At 41.0% G+C, this 18,227-nt stretch overlaps 1 protein-coding gene across 1 annotated transcript in view; it reads right to left on the bottom strand.

Annotated features, from left to right (window-relative positions):
- The window catches only part of LOC135075661 (unconventional myosin ID), a 63,336-nt gene that overhangs the window by 18,554 nt on the left and 26,555 nt on the right, over positions 1–18,227 (bottom strand). Inside the window, exons 2-8 of the mRNA XM_063970078.1 lie at positions 14,444–14,624; positions 12,424–12,545; positions 11,151–11,370; positions 7,095–7,292; positions 3,806–4,045; positions 1,405–1,555; positions 495–652 (exon numbers count right to left, since the gene is read on the bottom strand). Of these exons, the coding sequence (XP_063826148.1) occupies positions 495–652; positions 1,405–1,555; positions 3,806–4,045; positions 7,095–7,292; positions 11,151–11,370; positions 12,424–12,545; positions 14,444–14,624 (1,270 nt within the window). The remainder of the gene's footprint in view (positions 1–494; positions 653–1,404; positions 1,556–3,805; positions 4,046–7,094; positions 7,293–11,150; positions 11,371–12,423; positions 12,546–14,443; positions 14,625–18,227) is intronic.

The raw sequence follows: 18,227 nt of genomic DNA on the forward strand, positions 1-18,227 counted from the left end.
TAGTAATGAAGACATTCGCAAGGAAACCAAAGTAACTGACATAGCCCGCAGAATAGTCAAACTTAAGTGGCAGTGGGCGGGGCTCATGCCTCGTAGAACTGATGGCCATTGGGGCAGAAAAAACTAGCCGAAAACATAGTGTGGACATGCCTCCCACTAGGTCAACCGACAGTCTGGTAACGGTCGCAGAAAGCACCTGGTGGGGGCAGCGCAATAAGTACCGATTGATTTGGAAATCCTTGGGGAGGCTTTTTTTTACACAAGTGGATGCTGAAACGAACGAGCTCCGGTTTTTTTTGCAAAAATCTGGTCCGGGTACTGGGTTCTATCAAATTCTCCGGTTAGACAAGACCTGTAGGCCTAGAATGCGCGCCGCAGTAAGCGGTTATTACATCATTTTATCGATTTCGCCCATACATTTTGACGTCGATAAAGATCACGGTGCGCATCCTAGCCCGGTTGGATTGTTCCATAAGGGCGGATATCGTCCGTACCTTGGTGGGGTTAAGGCAAGCCTCATCCATGATAGCGATGACGCCCTGGTGCGGCGCGTCCACGAGCTCGCAGATGACGCGGTTGTTGAAGTACGTCACGGGCGTCCACGTGATGCCCTCGCGAGCATATTCCTCCTGTTCCTGCTTGAGGACCAGCTCTGGAAGGGAAATACTTCTTAAACACACCTAATTATACAGTTATAATGCGACAATTTATAGCCCAACGTTACCGTTACCGTTAGATAATTCCTGACAATTAGTGCTGACTGAGTTTGTTCCGGCGTTTCTTCTCAGCACTTGCCATATGTTTGTCTCGAAGCGCTGGTAGGGCCCAAAAGATAAGGAGACATGTAAAGTGCCCCATAAGGGCTTCCTTTTCTTTTTTATTATTTACTGTATTTTGACGTTCATAAGTGCCACTCTGTGGTCTAAACTGAATAAATATTTTTGATTTTGATTTTAAGTGGATGTCACACTGTCTGATTAGAAATACGAAGAACTCAGATTCAAACTCCCTCGGCCGCTGGACTAAAGAGTACATGCCTCCATCAATCATACTACTTATTAGGTAGCGCTCAATAGTTGGCACCACAGGCGAATAGCAGGATCGTCGACGTCACAAAATATAGCTGCCCTACAACCACTTCTGGACAACAACAAGAAAAAGTGGTGGCAGAAACCCAGTTCCCTCTGTCAATCTCATCATCACCAAATAATAAAACTTTAAATAAGTAAGAACAAAACAGGTAGAATCCATGCAATCTTGTCATTTAAATAGTTAATCTTGGGCTCGTCGCATTCGATTTCTGCTAATGACATTTCGCTACTCGTTATCACTCTCCCTATTTAGATGATAATGTTCTCAAGGCTCTCCCTTATTTTGGCAAATGAGTGTGGATCTGCGACTCACCAATGAACAGCTGCTGCAGCTTCTCGTTGCAGTAGTTGATGCAGAACTGCTCGAAGCTGTTGGTGTCGAAGATCTCGAAGCCGTAGATGTCCAGAACACCGATGAGTGTGTTCTTGTACGTGCCTGACGGGACGTCGATCGCTTTGTTGATCTGGGGACAAAGGATTTGCTTGGTTATTCACAAAGATCTGACAACTTGAAGGAATGCTTTTTCTTTGTGTGCTCTGCGCAACACTTTCTTATAAGGATTTTTAATGGAACTATAACTTGACCTCAAATAATTTATTGTAAGCTGTAAACACGGTAATACTATCTATACAGTATTCCAACTCGGCCATATTTTTTAAATAAATGTCAACAGCCCCGTGGTACGTCACGGTATGACAACATGCGATAGGGCTGCTCACCTACAGTACCCATTCTAATTACATCTGTCTACTTAGAATTTCTATCTAGTTTTGTGATTGTATTTTTTTACTTACTTGTGAATGGAAAAGATTAAAAAGGGTGTTGTTTTGTGATTAGTAGATTTAATTTAAAAAAAATTAAAATAATTTTGAATCTACTAATCATAATGAGTACTTAATGACCTGTTACTTTAATTTCAGGCGGGTGAAATCGTTGGCAAAAGCTGGTTTTATACAATATATAATTTTCATTTCAAATCAAACTGACTGAAAATGACCATTTCTGACAGTTAATGACCAGTTGCTGACAAATTTGACCGTAAATGACGGTCAGTCAAATTCAATCACCTTAGTCATTTTCAACATTAGGCCATAGACGTCCGTTCGGCACATTCGCGACACCCCTAATTTTTTCATCTCGACCACGTCCCGAAATTTGAAATTCGAAGGAAAGGTCGCGTTTCGTCGGTTTATATGATGTTACAATACTGTATGATATTATTACCGTGCTGTAAATATCCTGGCATTAAGTATGAGATTACACTAGGCTCCTCCATTTTATTCTAGCTACAATTAACTTGATATTGGTACTGACACAGAATAGTAATAAGTACTACGTACAGAAAACTTTCTTCGCGAAGGTATTTAAGAAAATGTACAATGCTCAATATCGTTAACAATATGGTATAATTTAGCTTATCTCAAGAGTCGAACACCATTTTGTTGACAAACGTCAGTGATCGGTACTGCGCCGAAGTCATAGGGCTGACTTCGGTAAAATGATGTGTGACGTGAGGTGCTAAACTGCGGAAAATGACGGAGAAAATACATGAATAAGCATGAATTATATTTTGTGTTTCTATTATTATTCAGGCAGTTAAAATACTGCACAGTATTAATTTTATTACACCACCGTTTTTACATAATTGTTTATTGTCTTTACAATGCAAATGAATGGGTGAAGAATACAAGTGCGTGCGTCAACACTCAATCGTGATTGTCCTGTCGATTAGGTATCTCAGGAGGGGTAGTCGCGCGTGTTTTGTTTTCGATGCAAACTCGCGGAGATGAACAGGCCTGGTACAGAAAACATGGCGTCAACATGTTGTTAAGAAAACTGACACATCCGAAGCTGAACTGGTGTTTCGCAGAACCTCTTGTGTGACCACAGTTTAATTTACCACGCATTCAAAGTTTTAGAAGTCACATAAGCGTTTTCGGATACTCCTCGGGCGGAGAGGATCACCGATGGTCAGCAGACCATCTAGCGTCTCAGTAAAACTGTATTAACTCACCTGTTGCACTATCCACGTGAACAGCCTGTCGTAGGCCGCCTTAGCCAGCGCTAGCCTAGTGTAGTTAGCGTCAGACAGGCTGTGTTCCTTGCTAACTAGCTCGCCGCCGGCTGATAGCACGCGGCCCGCCATGACGGTGCGGAGAGCATCCTCGGACACTCCTAAAGCGGAGACGCACTAGCGGAGAAGCCCGCCGATGGTCAGCAGACCATCTAGCGTCTCACTAAACCTATATTAACTCACCTGTTGTACTATCCACGTGAACAGCCTGTCGTAGGCCGCCTTAGCCAGCGCTAGCCTAGTGTAGTTAGCGTCAGACAGGCTGTGTTCCTTGCTGACCAGCTCGCCGCCGGCTGATAGCACGCGGCCCGCCATGGCAGTGCGGAGAGCGTCTTCGGATACTCCTAAAGCGGAGACACACTGTCGGAGAGGACCACCGATGGTCAGCTGACAGTCTAGCGTCTCAGTGAACCTATATTAACTCACCTGTTGCACTATCCACGTGAACAGCCTGTCATAAGCCGCCTTAGCCAGCGCTAGCCTAGTGTAGTTAGCGTCAGACAGGCTGTGTTCCTTGCTGACTAGCTCGCCGCCAGCTGATAGCACGCGGCCCGCCATGGCAGTGCGGAGAGCGTCCTCGGATACTCCTAAAGCGGAGACGCATTGGCGGAGAGGCCCGCCGATGGCTAGCTGACTCACCTGTTGTACTATCCACGTGAACAGCCTGTCGTAGGCCGCCTTAGCCAGCGCTAGCCTAGTGTAGTTAGCGTCAGACAGGCTGTGTTCCTTGCTGACTAGCTCGCCGCCGGCTGATAGCACGCGGCCCGCCATGGCAGTGCGGAGAGCGTCCTCGGATACTCCTAAAGCGGAGACGCATTGGCGGAGAGGACCACCGATAGTGAGCTGACCGTCTGGCGTCTCTGCGAAAGTTAGCTCGCCCTGCAAAGATACAATCACTGAAAAATCTGTGACAGGTATCATCATCCATCATCCACAGCCCTTTGCAGTCCACTGCTGGACTATGAGCCTCCTCCACTATAGTGGAGGGTTTTGCCATAATCTCCACGCTTGGCAGGCGGGTTGGAGATCGCAGTTTAAAAGATTGATGTTTTTCAGAGAGCGCTGCTGCCCATTCTCTGTTTGATGTGTAGTCCCTAAGTCGCCTCTTACGACACCCGCGGGAAGAGTAGGGGTTGGTGACAAATGTATTCTATTCTGCCGTCACCACACGGCACAGGTGACAGGTAGTTCACTGTTAAGGTACAAGATACTCATATTGCTTCTTGGAGTGCGAAATTATTAGAAAGCTCTGTAACGCAACCTACGAAGCATTCATGTTTGTCGAGTAATTGTTATTCCGTAATTAGATATTATGTTACAGTTTCAATCGAATGAAATTGCAGGAAGAAATAATCCGATCAATTCAAATTCAAATTCGTTTATTTCTTTAACTTAGCCTAGTTCAGTTACAAGTTGTTGGAGCTTCCTGTTAAGCAACAGATGTTACTTGTGCTAGGAAACACCGCTCTTCCATAACAATATTAGAGTAGGTAGGCAAATTTAATTTTTAATGCATTTAGTGTGGATAGAACAAAATAAATAAATAAGTACACTTTATAATATTTTACAAATGCAAATTTTATAAGTGAAAAATTTAAAATTAAAGTTAAATTAATTCAAAAATACTAATTAATACTAGAACCCAGGTAAAAGATATAACGTGCGAGTGTGTAATGTGTGTGTATGTCCCCTTGCTTCTCTCAAAATTGTCATATTATGGTTTTGATCACCATTCCATCAAGTGGTTCGAGAGTTATCTTAGTGGTCGGAGTCAGTTAGTCAAACTCAGCAGAGACGATGGCTCTGTCTTGCTGTCGAGGCCCAGGCCTGTCACGCGTGGCGTCCCACAGGGATCCATACTAGGGCCGTTATTATTTATTTTATACAGTGCTGATCTTCCCCAGGTGATCAAACATTGTAAGTATCACTGCTACGCTGATGATGTCCAGTTGTACATTTCAGGTTCTCCTGACGACATGTCTAAAGCATTAGCGGCGATAACTGAAGACCTGGACAGTATTGCTGCCTGGTCGTCGGGTAATGCCCTCGTTCTCAATCCCACTAAGTCAAAGTTTATGGTATTGGGCACAAAAAAACAAATTGAACGAATAAATAATGGTAATCCAACTGTAAACATTCTTGGCAAAGCTATAGATAGAGTTGACGAGGCTAGGAACCTGGGTGTCATGTTTGACAGTCAGTTGCGCTTTGAGGGACACATCTTGGGCTTGGTGAGAAGTTGTTTCTACCGATTAAGGGTTTTATACAAGATACGAAACTACTTATCTGAGAGGGTCCGTTTGACTTTGTGTGAGTCGCTAATACTATCGAGGCTCAATTATGGTGATCTGGTTTACGGGCCGCGTCTGACGTGCAGAACCCAGGGGATGATACAGAGGGTTCAGAATGCATGCTGTCGCTTCTGCTATAATATTCCGCCACGTACTCATGTGTCGCCATACTTAAATGTCGCTTCAATGTTAAATATGGAGTCAAGAAGAATTATGCATCTTGCGGTTTTAATGTTTGACCTCATGAAGTTCAGGAACCCTGAGTATCTGTATGCCAAGCTTAACCTTCCCTCTAATCGTATTGGTCGTGGGCCCGACGATGCCAGGTCAGCGCGAGCTCCACTAGCGACTCACATACACCGCACTGTGGCCTTTGAGGGCAGTTTTCGGTACCAGGCGACTAAATGCTGGAACAACATTCCGCCTCCAATAAGGCTCACTCATTCCAAACACAAGTTTAGAACTTATATGAAGTCCACATTACTGAGCTTTCAACAGCTGGGTATACGCAGTAATAGTCGCCTGGGCGAACATGTTCCCTTGCATGCGTCGGGCACGCATACCTGCTGACATTTATGATTATTATTATTTTTACTAGCGGCCGCCCGTAACTTCGTACGCGTGGACTATGATTTGCCCCCGTTAGATATTTTGTTGATAGATGGTGTTTCACGGCATGAATATTTACGAATGTCAAAAACAGTGGTTTGCCAAGCGCTGTAGATTTTAACCAATGACGATAGATAGCGCTTTTTAGACGTCTTATTTATTTGTTGAAATTTATTTGTCACATAATACCGTCATAAATTGTGGCCTGTGTGTTGATCTGGTTTGTAAACAATACTACTGTGGAGTTTCAGTGGAATCCGTTCGGTGGTTTTTGCGTGGAGGAGTAAAGAACACCCAGACATCAAAACTTTCGCCTTTATAATATAATATTAGTATGATATTGATTGGTATTTCCCCTAGTCGTTTTTTAAACATTTTTACTGATAGCGGATGGTGGGAGGGTTCATTTCGTTTTCGTGCGCTTCGCGGATTCCCTAGCAAGAGCTGAAAATCAGTGTTCTGCCCTTTTCAGGGCAGTGTTTACATTGAGCTCTTTGCTTTTTGCATCGCTGCGACACACATCATGCAGGAAGTATTCTTCCACTTGTTACTGCTTTTGTTTGTTTTATGCATGCTTATATAACTAGTATTCTACTGTATTCTATTCTTTTCTTATTATTGTTATGCTGCAACTTTACTCTTTATGTGTGTTAAGTGTATGCAAATAAATGATTTATCTATCTATCTATCTAATGTGTGTGTATGTGTAATATATGTATATGTGAATGTATGTATGATTTTGTTTTAACTCAATATCAGAGATTCAATTTCTTCGTAATTTTTAGTTTGTAGCCATTCAGTGACTGCTGACTTGCACTTTGCATACGTTAATGGATAGATGTTTACTTCTTTGTTAATTTTGTTATATATGGTAGCAGATCTGTATCAATAATACGAATCATGCTGAAAAAATTGACACTATCCATATCCATCCATCAACGACCACAGCATGGGTTGCTAGACTTTGGTGATCCTAAACCTTGTCACCACCGAGCCACTATCACTTCACCTGCAGTTCACAAACTTACCAGCAATATAACTCCAGCGACTATGTTCCAGATGTCATCGACGACGGACGACGCGAAGCCCAGGGCAGAAAAGGCGCTATTCGTGACGGAATAGAGCTTAGAATCCTGCGCGGTCGCTCGCTCGCTGCCGAGGATCTTGTACACTGCGCTCGAATTCAGCCCGAACTTCTTTGTGTGGTTGTTGTTTGTACTTAATAACTGGGAAATAAAAAGTTAAAATATTTATAGTACCTATTTCGGTATCGTATGTATGACCTACTTGATCGTCATAAAGGTTTGAAAATAATACTGCCAGATGGATAAAATTTTTACAAAGTTTATATTTTTGCTATCTACCCTTTTATTTCTAGCCATAAACTCGTTTTACAGCTTAAACTGCTCGGCAATTAGAGCTTTATAAAAACGGTGTCTAATATAGAATTGAAACTTATTTTTTTATGCATTATAAAATTGCTTTCTTGAATGGGTTTGCTCACGCGCATATAGTGAATATAAATTTCTTTGTCAGCTAGACCAGTGGCGGCGTAGCATGGGTTGGTACCCGGGGCGATAACTATGGAGGAAAAATGAGACTAGATCTGGCAGAGTGGAGTCTGAGCAAGTCGACGAAAATAATTCGGAATCTATAGTATTAATTATACTTACGACGCCGTTATAGCCAGTTAAGGGTACTATTCTATTCCAAGCCTAAAAATATTGTATAAAGAGCGGAGCATCGGCGCACGCGCCGTTGTTGACATTAGGCTAGCTGTTTGGCTTGACGGCTGGCTTCCCGCCGCGTTGTTTGTAAACTCGCCCACCGCGCGTATTGTTTCGCTATCTGATGCCCTACTACTAAATTTGACAGAGTGAATTGATGCCCTAGTAGTTAGAGATGTACCTGTCATTATGCAATCTTAACGTGAGTGATTTACGGGACTATTCCTCGTTCCCTCCGCTGCTACTCCTGTGTAGCCAGGATCTACATCTTTTCTTTCTTTGCTTGACACTTTTCCATTTAACTTGGGGTCGGCCCTCCGTATGCGTCTCCAGCTCGGCAGCTCTAAACCCAATCAGTGAAAGCCAGGTTTGTCCTGATAATCGACAAAATGATACCCCATTTTGTCGAATCAATGTTCTTGAATCACTTGAGAAAGTGAGATAACAGTTTTGGACTAAACTACATGGTACGAGGGGCGGCTGAAAAGTTTTGAGCCTAAGTATCTTCAAGTGTTATTATTGACTCGCGCTAAATTTAATCAATTTGCCAATAACCTCCTTAGTATATGTACAAAATTTCATTTCATTAGCGTCATCAGTCTTTTAGTAATTCATCCGTAAACAACATCATGTCTCAGTCATCCGCGCAATGTACGAAATTTAAGTACACAGTTGTCATAAAATACTTCAAAAAGAGGAACAAAACGCTGACGGTAACATTTGAAGAGATGTCTACAGTTTATGGGGAGTCTGGGCCTTCATTTTCTACCATGAAAGATTGGATCCGATGATTCAAGCATGGCAGGGAGTCGCTAAAAGATGACCGCAAGTCAGGGCGGCCAGATTTCGCCATTAACAAATAAAATAATGAAAATTTAAAGAATCTTGCTTTAGAGATCAGCGAATTAAGCTGTGACATATAGCTGAAGCCATAGGCATTAGCAAGGAACGTATTGGCGATATTTTTCATACTCATTTGCACATGAAATAGGGGTGCGTGCGATGGGTGCCAAAAATGCTCACGCCGTTCGACAACCAGTGTCGAGTCACAACTTCGCAGGAGTTTTAGGACATCTTTGGCTATAATCCTAACAATTTTTTTTCTCACATTGTCACTATTGATAAATAATAGATCCGTAGTACGATCTAGAGTCAAAATAAGAGTCAATGCAATGGATTCAAAAGGGAAAACGCCGCCGCGGAAATTCAAAGTGGAGCGATCGACACCCAAGCTCATAGCCACTATTTTTGGGATTGTGGAGGAATTTTATTCATTGACTACCTACTTAAAAAAAACTACAATAAACGGGGATTATTATGCTGTACTGCTGATAAAAGTGCGTCAAGTGGTTGTTGAAATATTAAGAGGCAAACTGGCGAAAGGAAATCTGTTACTGCAAGACAATTCGCCCGCGCACACCGCGCATTTTGAATGGCTTGCCCCGGGTAAAACTGGATTTCAAGAAATTAATCACCCACCACACAGTTTAGTCCGAATCCCTAGCTATTTTGTCTAATTCTCAAATTGGAAAAAAGACCTCCAGGAACGAAGATTTTTGAGTGACAAAGAAATGAAGGCGGCGTTAAAGGCTCATTTCGAAGGCAAAGATTGCGAATTTTTTTTCAGTGGGTTAAAAGCTCTTTTACACAAATGTAAGAAGTCCATTGTAGTAGAGGGAGATTGAATAGAAAAATATATTTTTTATACTTTTCTATCGGCATTTTTAATACCCTAGGCTCAAAACTTTTCAGCCGCCCCTCGTATATTATCGTTTCGTACAACAATTCATCATCTAATGTCTCAGTTCATTCAACTTTATTATTATGGCTACAAAAATTACGTTGTTCTTTATTAAATTGACTGGCATATGAAGGGAGGAGCCGCTATTTGATCCATAAATTGTGTTTATGGCATTATGGCAGGATATTAGCGGCCGCTAGCGTGACCGCGCGCAATCAGCGTTGCGACAGGGAAACTCGCGGTTCAATACATGTCCGAAATTATGAATACTAAAGAGCTTATTTCTATAACGTTGCGTGAAACGATATGCAAGAGCAATTATACTTAGTCCAGTTAGGCTCTTCTACAATATGAATAGATAGATACAAAGGTAATTGTTTGAATTGGCCGCTGCGATACAAGCTTTCTAGCTTAGTGCAGAGACCGCCAGAATAAATTGTACATGTGACATCTTTGAGAAATAACTATTTTACTTTTTTTTTTTACTTTATAACTTAACGCGATCATATTGTTATGAATTAGCTTGTTATAATATCATCAATTACAATTTTCATTATCATTTTGTATTGTTCGAACAGTATTCGCTGTTATCGCCACATTTGATGTAAAACTGATAATTTAACACATTAATACAGCAATGGTCTTCTAGGATCGATAATTCAGCAACACTCGTTTGTGCAACCAATTTACCATTAAATTTATTAAGTTACGACGATACTTTACTTAGCCAAACCATGGAAAGTTACTACTGCACTACCAACATTATTATTATCTACTACAACAAATTAATGTAGATAGCACGATTTTTATGCAAATGCGCCTGTACTGTGTAATTTATTCATCGTTAAAGGTGTTCAGTCGATTGAAGGTCACATTCACAACAATGGGTATTTCTTTCAGTAAATAATTGTAACTGTCTTTAAATACACCTGATAGTTAGTATGTACTCGTAGTTGGATCGATATTTTGGATCTTAATTGCAGACTGTAAGCCATACTTTAAGGTTTCTGATGAAACAGCGAACGTTATGGAGGAAGTCGAACAAACTTCTACGTTTTTCTGATTAATTTCGTTGCGGATTCAATGACAGTTATTATTTCTATTGACGTTCATAAGTGCCACTTGTGGTCTAAACTGAATAAATATTTTTGATTTTGATTTTTTTGATTTTGTTAAACTTTACTCTGGGACTAACTTGTCCTTCACTGGTCGGGTTTATATTGGCGGCGGTCAAGTTGTAGATCCTGGCTAAACAGGAGTTGCAGCGATGGGAACTAAGAAGTTTTTTCCGACCGGTTGGTAGCGGCTTGCATCCAGCGCCTTTCTGCTACCTTTATGAAGTCGGTCCACATTATGAAAATTAATTGGGAGGCCTATTTTTAGCAGTGGACGTCCTCATTATGGAAATCAGCATACATCAAGACCGCCAGGGCTTGTCTCGAAACTGATTTTCAACGGGGGCTCTCTGTTGTCACGGCGCACCCTTGCTGACGGAGATGCAAGAGGAGAATGGAGACCAAAAGTCCGGCAGCAGGGAGAACGCAATGTACAGGAAGATAAAGAGAAAACAAGGCAAACATAAAAGAGTAAAACAAAAAAGATGATAGTTTCGTTACCTGATAAAAAGCGTGGAAGTTCCTCTCTCCAGGCTGCAGGCTGACCACCCGACTTTTCTCCAGCAGGTAATTGCTGATGTGTCCGCCCACCGGGTCGCCTTTGTAGTCGAAGTGGATGTCCATGTACTTGCCGAAGCGTGAGGAGTTGTCGTTGCGGTTCGTTTTCGCGTTGCCGAACGTTTCGAGGATGGAATTTGATTGGATTAGCACGTTTTTTACTCTGGAAAAGGAGGATAATAATTATTTTCGGTTCCGGTAACCCCTAGTGGTAAGCTAAATATGATTTTATTATTAGTGGGTTCACCACAATAATCCAGCGACAGGGTTCGAACCAGTGTTCCTCGGATCTCGCGTCGGCCAGTCCCAACCTACCTCGTTGGGCTACTTATTTTGTGTAATACCCTATATTGAGTTTTCTATCTCGGGGTGTATTTTTACGTAAAACCCTTGAGACACTTCTTATTCCATTATGCTTACTATTGAAACACGTAATAATACGCAGATGCAGCTAAGAAACCCCGCAGTAATGTGACATAACAAGACATCATCTCATTATAATACAAGAATCTCTAAGCTATGTATTGTTTTAGTTCGATTCAAGATCGTGTTAGCTTCTCCACGATCAAAATAAGGTGCCAAGCAATAGATAAAAACTTGTTAAGGCCACACCTGTGACTTGTTTGTAGGTGCGCATTGCATAAAGTACGGCCAACGAGAAGCGATACCAAATGTAAACAAACCCAATGTCATGGTCATTTGGAATAGCAAGGGTGCATAACTTTTTAATAGTTAGATTACATATTTTTGTAGACAATATAGTTTTTGAAAATATCTGTCAAACCATAAAAATAAGATGTTTTATCGATTTAAATTGAATAACAAGAATAATAATAACATTTCTGCCTCACAATGTGCCCGGTGTATGGCAACAGGCCTACCCCTTTTTCATAGAGTACAGACAAGTAACAGATTCGCCCTCGTGAATTGCAACAACTATGTATACTAAAATGGATGTCCGAATGTTGACGAACCCGTCTAACTTTGACATATTTTGGCGGGAGAACGAGACATTACGACAAATACACAAGAAGGGAAGAGACAGAATAGATTGTCAATTCTACAGTCGAATCGACCTTTTGTATTGCTGCTAGTTGGCCGTACTTTAGTCAATAATAGGCTGGCTGGAAAATTGGGAGTTTCACTGATCTTCAGATCAGTAGTGGTTTAAAACTTCCCCCTTTGAATGGGTGTAAAACAAATTCATGAATCTTACCTGTCGATGTATTCTCTGTGAACTTGTGTGGTGTTGGCGGCGATGTACTTCATGATGAACTTCGAGGCCTCTGTCTTGCCCGACCCTGACTCTCCGGAGATCAGCACGCATGTATCTCGGCCCTGTGGATTTGTTCATGGTTAGTAACACTTTAAACACCATATACTTTATGTATTACATCTAGAAACATAGCATCATAGCGGGCGATGTGGAAATCATTGGAGAAGGCCTATGTTCAGCAGTGGACTTCTTGTGGCTGAAATGATGATGATGATTATGATGAAACATAGCACGTCAAAAAAATAGGTTAAAAAGTATGTACCGTAGAAAAAAATCCACCTACGCGTGAAAGCAATAAGTAAAACTTTTATTGGGATTGCGTCAAGGAACGTGTTGTGGTGTTAACTGTTAACGTGTAGAAGGTATACCAGAAAAAAAAAAGGCTAAAGAGACTACCTATTGTTTCATGAAGCACCGTGTCAGCAGTATACGAGTATAAATGAAAAACTGTCCTGTACATTTGCTCTTGAAACCAATCAACTTTAGTATTACTTATGGCAGAATCACGGGTGGTCTCCGCCAACAGGCAGTGATAAACCGGGCTTTACGACGGGACTCGCGCCATTTGCGCTCACGCAACACGACGACACGAAACAATGGGAACGAACGGTAATAACACGTTACTGTCATATCCAGAACCATACTTAATGTTTTAGGGTGACTGATGAATGCTGTTTTGAAAACGGAGGTAGTTATGGAGAGAAACAGAATTGACTACGCGGCCCAGTTTCTACCAAGATGGAGAGAAGATGAGATGTATTTTGAATAACTAATCAGATTTCGTGATTTAGGAATCTCCTTTCTTTTCCGCTTTGGCTTCTTTGCATATGTCCCGTCTGCGCTTTTGTAGAAATCAGCTCTGATAGCTAATTTAAAGTTCCGTCTACGGTTATCAAGTTACCTGAATTAAAATTAATTTCTGTAACGGGACTGACTATTCCCACCACTGCAACTCCTGTGTCATCATGGCCATGATCTACAGCTTGACCAGCAATAAAAACCCAACCAATCCCAAAAGTTTGTCCCAGGGGTAAATTTTTGAAGCGAAACAGAATTGACTACCTATTCCTAAAGGGGCAAGCTGCAAGACCTTAGGACCTGACTGCTAATTTAACGATCAGTCTTCGGTCGTCAAGTTACTGCACAGTGATTTACACGTAGAAGTAAAATCAATTACTGTAAGTGACACTCGGGGTTACAGCAGTCCTTTATAACCGCACCGAACTGCCGAAGGGTTATTTATAACGGCAATTAACATTGATGACTTGCCCGCAGGACTTACGGTCTGTTAACTATTTCTTTTAAGAGATACCGCCTCAAAGTGAACTCTTGATCAACCAGGGATGTATTGTCGTATTAAAATTAAAGTAACGTCGTGCTAGATTTATGTAATGTTTGAAATAATAGCGTTCGGCGTGCGTGATAGGTAACATTTTGTAGTAGTAACATGACGTGCAAAAAAAGGGTTTTCAAACTATATGTCGTAGGGATAGTCCCTGTATCTATGTGTCACCCTGAGGCGTCACCAAACAATTGTTTTTAACTTATCTTCTTATCTTGCTACAAGAATTTACTGCACCTTAGTCGGTTCTGCGACAGATACTAGCTTACCCGCTGCCACTTTTACTAAAGCGAAATTTTTGGATAAGTGATTAAATCTACCTCCTACTTGATTACGATCTGTAGGCCTAGGATGCGCGCTGCGATAAATGGTTATCGCGCCATTTTATCGATTTTGCCCATACATTTTGACGTCTAAAATTATCGATAATAAGAGCATAATATCACACCGCGCATCCTAGCCCGGCTGGTCACGGTACCTGGATGCGGGTAGCACAGGACCGGTCGTTGTGGAAGGAAATCCTTGAGGGAAGACACTCAATACTTTTTTGCGGCTTGTCCAGCAGTAGACGTTTAAAATTTGGCTGAAACGAACGTTTAAATCTATTGGGATCCTGACCTGTTGCCTGAGCACCCTCTGGCAGGCATCAGCCACGGAATACACGTGGGGCGGGACCTCAAACATCTCCCGGCCGCGGTACTGGGCCATGTGCTGCGGCCCATAGATGTCCAGGTTTCTGTACGGGTTCACCGATACCAGCACCTCGCCGATGTATGTGTAGATTTTGTTGTGTTGGAACCTGGGGACAACGAGGGAACTCAATTAGTTTTGCAATAGTTATTTAATTTTAAGCGTTAAGAGTCGCATCTCAATACCGCTCAGTTGGAAGAGCAGTCGCCCGGCAAGCGGAAAGTCGTGGGTTGATTTAAGCAGTTCGATTTTTCAAGTTATTTATAATTTTCAAATTAGTTTTGCAATGTAGGCGACAATAGCCGAACGGTGGAGTTGACGGATTGGCCGACTAGAGATCCGAGGAACGAATCGAATCCTATCGTTCTTTGGACTATTTGTAGTGAACCTACTCCAAACACTTGGATATTGGCTGAAGGGTTTATCTCTGATTTTGCTGGTAACTGACTCCTCTAAAAAACAGCGCGATAGCTGTTGGGCAGCTCCATTTCGTAGAACAAAGTAATAACAGTTTATTTATATGCACGATGAACTAATAGAGACGTTTATACTCTTGAGTATATTTTGGAAACAGTGTAGTTCGAAATACGTAATCCCTTTTAGTCACTATGACGTCATGTACTAGTAATTCTTACAACTAATTTTACGGCGATGACGGAGGAACTCCTACTGCACTTCGCATTTTGTATTTTCGGAAGCAAATTCATTTCTGCATGAAAGTAAAGACAGCTTTAAATACGTCAGAGCTTTGACGTAGGTATGTAGAAAATATTCCTTGAGTTGAGCTTTAGCAAAACAAATCAAGATTCGGAATTTTATTATTAGTTATAGTATTTTTCCTTTATTTTAGGAAAATTATCAACCAGCAGTAGATAACCAGAACCATGATGTTACAAAAATGATTTTAACAAATCTACCTAAATGAAAACAACAAATTCTTTGAAATCTTCATACAGTCGAAGAAGGCTAAAGCTAAAGCTATAAATCATTTAAAAAAAAGCTTTTAATATTCTGCCACTGGCACTGTGCAATCCACAATCCCACAAAAACTTATGCGTTTTCCTCTCTCTCTCTCTCTCTCTTCGTCAGCTCTACCAATGATGAATTAGTATTCGGCGTCATTCCTACACGATCTTGTAAACCAAACAAAGCTAGATCACGATCATGGATAGTGACGTAACACGGAGCTATGCGCACAAATAAACCAAACGCATAATTTAGGTCCGCGATGACAGCTATGGGCACGGATTGCATTGCGCCTTGCGCCCGCGCAACGCGACGCGATGAAAATCGAAGCAATACCGGTCGTAGTCACGATTTCGTATAGGTATTCATGTCAGGGTCTGCAATCTAATGATGGAAGATATTTTGCGAAACGTTAGGTTCCTGATTGTCCAGTCTGCAATCTAGGAATGATGGAAGATATTTTTGTAATGACTGGTTCCTGATTGCCCAGGAACAGGTACTTGTGTTAAGCTTTTTTCCTAAAACCCGTTTTACATTTTGTAGACATCTTTATAGATATACCAGAAAAGATGAGATCTAAGCAAACAATCTTGGAGATAAAGAAAACACGTGAAGTGCATTTTGTATATTACGAAACGTTGTTTCCTCTATCTATTCAACATCAAATCTTGATCTCTCAATTTGAAATCTTAGACAATATCTGAGATAGGAACTGTTCAAAAATAGGCCATACCTAGTTATTGCAATAATTATTATCGTGTAAAGTACGGCCAACTAGCGGCGATACAAAAGGTCGATAAGACTATCGAGTTGACAATATTTTCTGTCTCTTCCCATCTTGTGTATTTGTCGTAATGTCTCGTTCTCCCGCCAAAATATGTCAAAGTCAGATGGGTTCACCCATGACATTGGGTTTGTTTACATTTGGTATCGCTTCTCGTTGGCCGTACTTTAGGTATTACGCAGGTGCTGATTTTCTTTCTAAGTGTTTTCTTTTCTCTAGCATATTTCCAGGGCCTATAATTAGAAAAAACATCAACACGTTTGCACTCGAGAGAAGCCAAGTATGAAATCTAGTGATTTGTAACGCTTCATCTTGCCCATTAAGCTGGGCACGGCTGGCTGCCCGCACTGTTCTGCACAATCAGCCCATTAGACGGATTTAATTCGTCACTTCATCACTGTTTGGGTTTGTATTGTGTCGAGTGAGATGTTATTGTTGACAAGTTAATCGTTTCGGAGACCGACTTAGTTTTTTTTTGGGAATTAATAGGCGTGTCCGAAAATTTGGTGTCGTTAACAATGTAGAGAATAAGCGAAATCACATAATAGTTAGCTTGATGGTACAGAAAGATACTCTTTTGGAAACCGATAGGGAAAACCATAGCTCTTTGAACTCTCTCAAGCAGAATCAAGGGCGTCTTCGAAGCATTTCCCCAGACACATGAACAATATAAAAAGAATTGACAAAGAGCTTTCTAGCTGCTAATTATTGCCAAATAAGAACCCATCTTATCTCCATGGACTAAGGTGTACGAATAGCATAACAATATGAAGGTATGCATGAATTTTAATACAAAACAGGCAAAATACATATTAATTTCTTTGCTCACATTGTTACATCAAACAAAGAGTGTTGTTTTGAAATTGAAAGTGTAATTAGAGGTGTTATTTAAAAGCAGCAGCAATTAATTAATATAAATGAGGCGTCAATCACAAAGTAGGTAATTTAATACAATTACGCACTGTGCGTAAAAAACTTGCATTGTAAATTAGATCAATTCAAACATTTCTTGGAATAATTCTAACTATCTTGTATAATTAATTTAACTAGGTAATATTTTAAATGAATTTACAGAATCCCTTCAACTGCACTATACAAACATAGATAGCTATACAACCTCCGCTTCATTACATAAGACGCTAAAGCCATGTCTATCCAGCTACAATTTTATCTTCGAATGTTATTGCAAAACAAGAAACACGTGTAATCAGCGTGCAAAAGCTGTATAAAACATCATCACGAGCCAAAAAAGCATAACTCATCCACCACGGAGTCAGTGACCGAATCTTGCACGAAGCACGACCGTAGCGAAACGAAAACGACCAAAATAGTCGTCCGAAATCAATCGTACGCGCCGAAAGCTGCGCGCGCGCATAAAACGGACCATAATGCATTCGGCGGTATGTCATTCTTTTGTTGAAGCAGTCGTAAAGCTTGTAGAATTTTCTCGTGAAGAGGCCGTGAAAATTAGGTATTGTTTACAATAAAATCGTGTTAAAAAGAAAGTAAGATAATACAGACAGATGATGACAAAGATGCCAGATACAAAACTGGTAAAATAATATAGCTACTTTTAATCTCTAACAAAAACACTATTATCATTCCTTTTGCTGTCAGGTAACATACTCTACTCAGATTTTCGCAAAAAAACTAATATTATAATCGCAACATGATTTTGACAGCCTGATACAAATTAACGGGCTGTCTTGTACAGGACCAAAAAACTCAACCAGAGGCGAGCGGCGCCGACTTCATTAATAAAAAATCATGACATCACCAAGACAGAAGAAAATAAATTATAAGGCGGACTATAAGCAGAGCTGACAATCATTGATGATGAATGGTGGCTCGACACCTTAACATTATGCTTGTATATTTTGTTAATACAACGGATACTGAAAATGAAAAGAAATGTAAAGCCTGGAATAGTTATAGAGTAATGTTAGCTACAATACAACATGC

This window comes from Ostrinia nubilalis, chromosome 10 (assembly GCF_963855985.1).
Source record: "Ostrinia nubilalis chromosome 10, ilOstNubi1.1, whole genome shotgun sequence".
Lineage (NCBI taxonomy): Eukaryota > Metazoa > Arthropoda > Insecta > Lepidoptera > Crambidae > Ostrinia > Ostrinia nubilalis.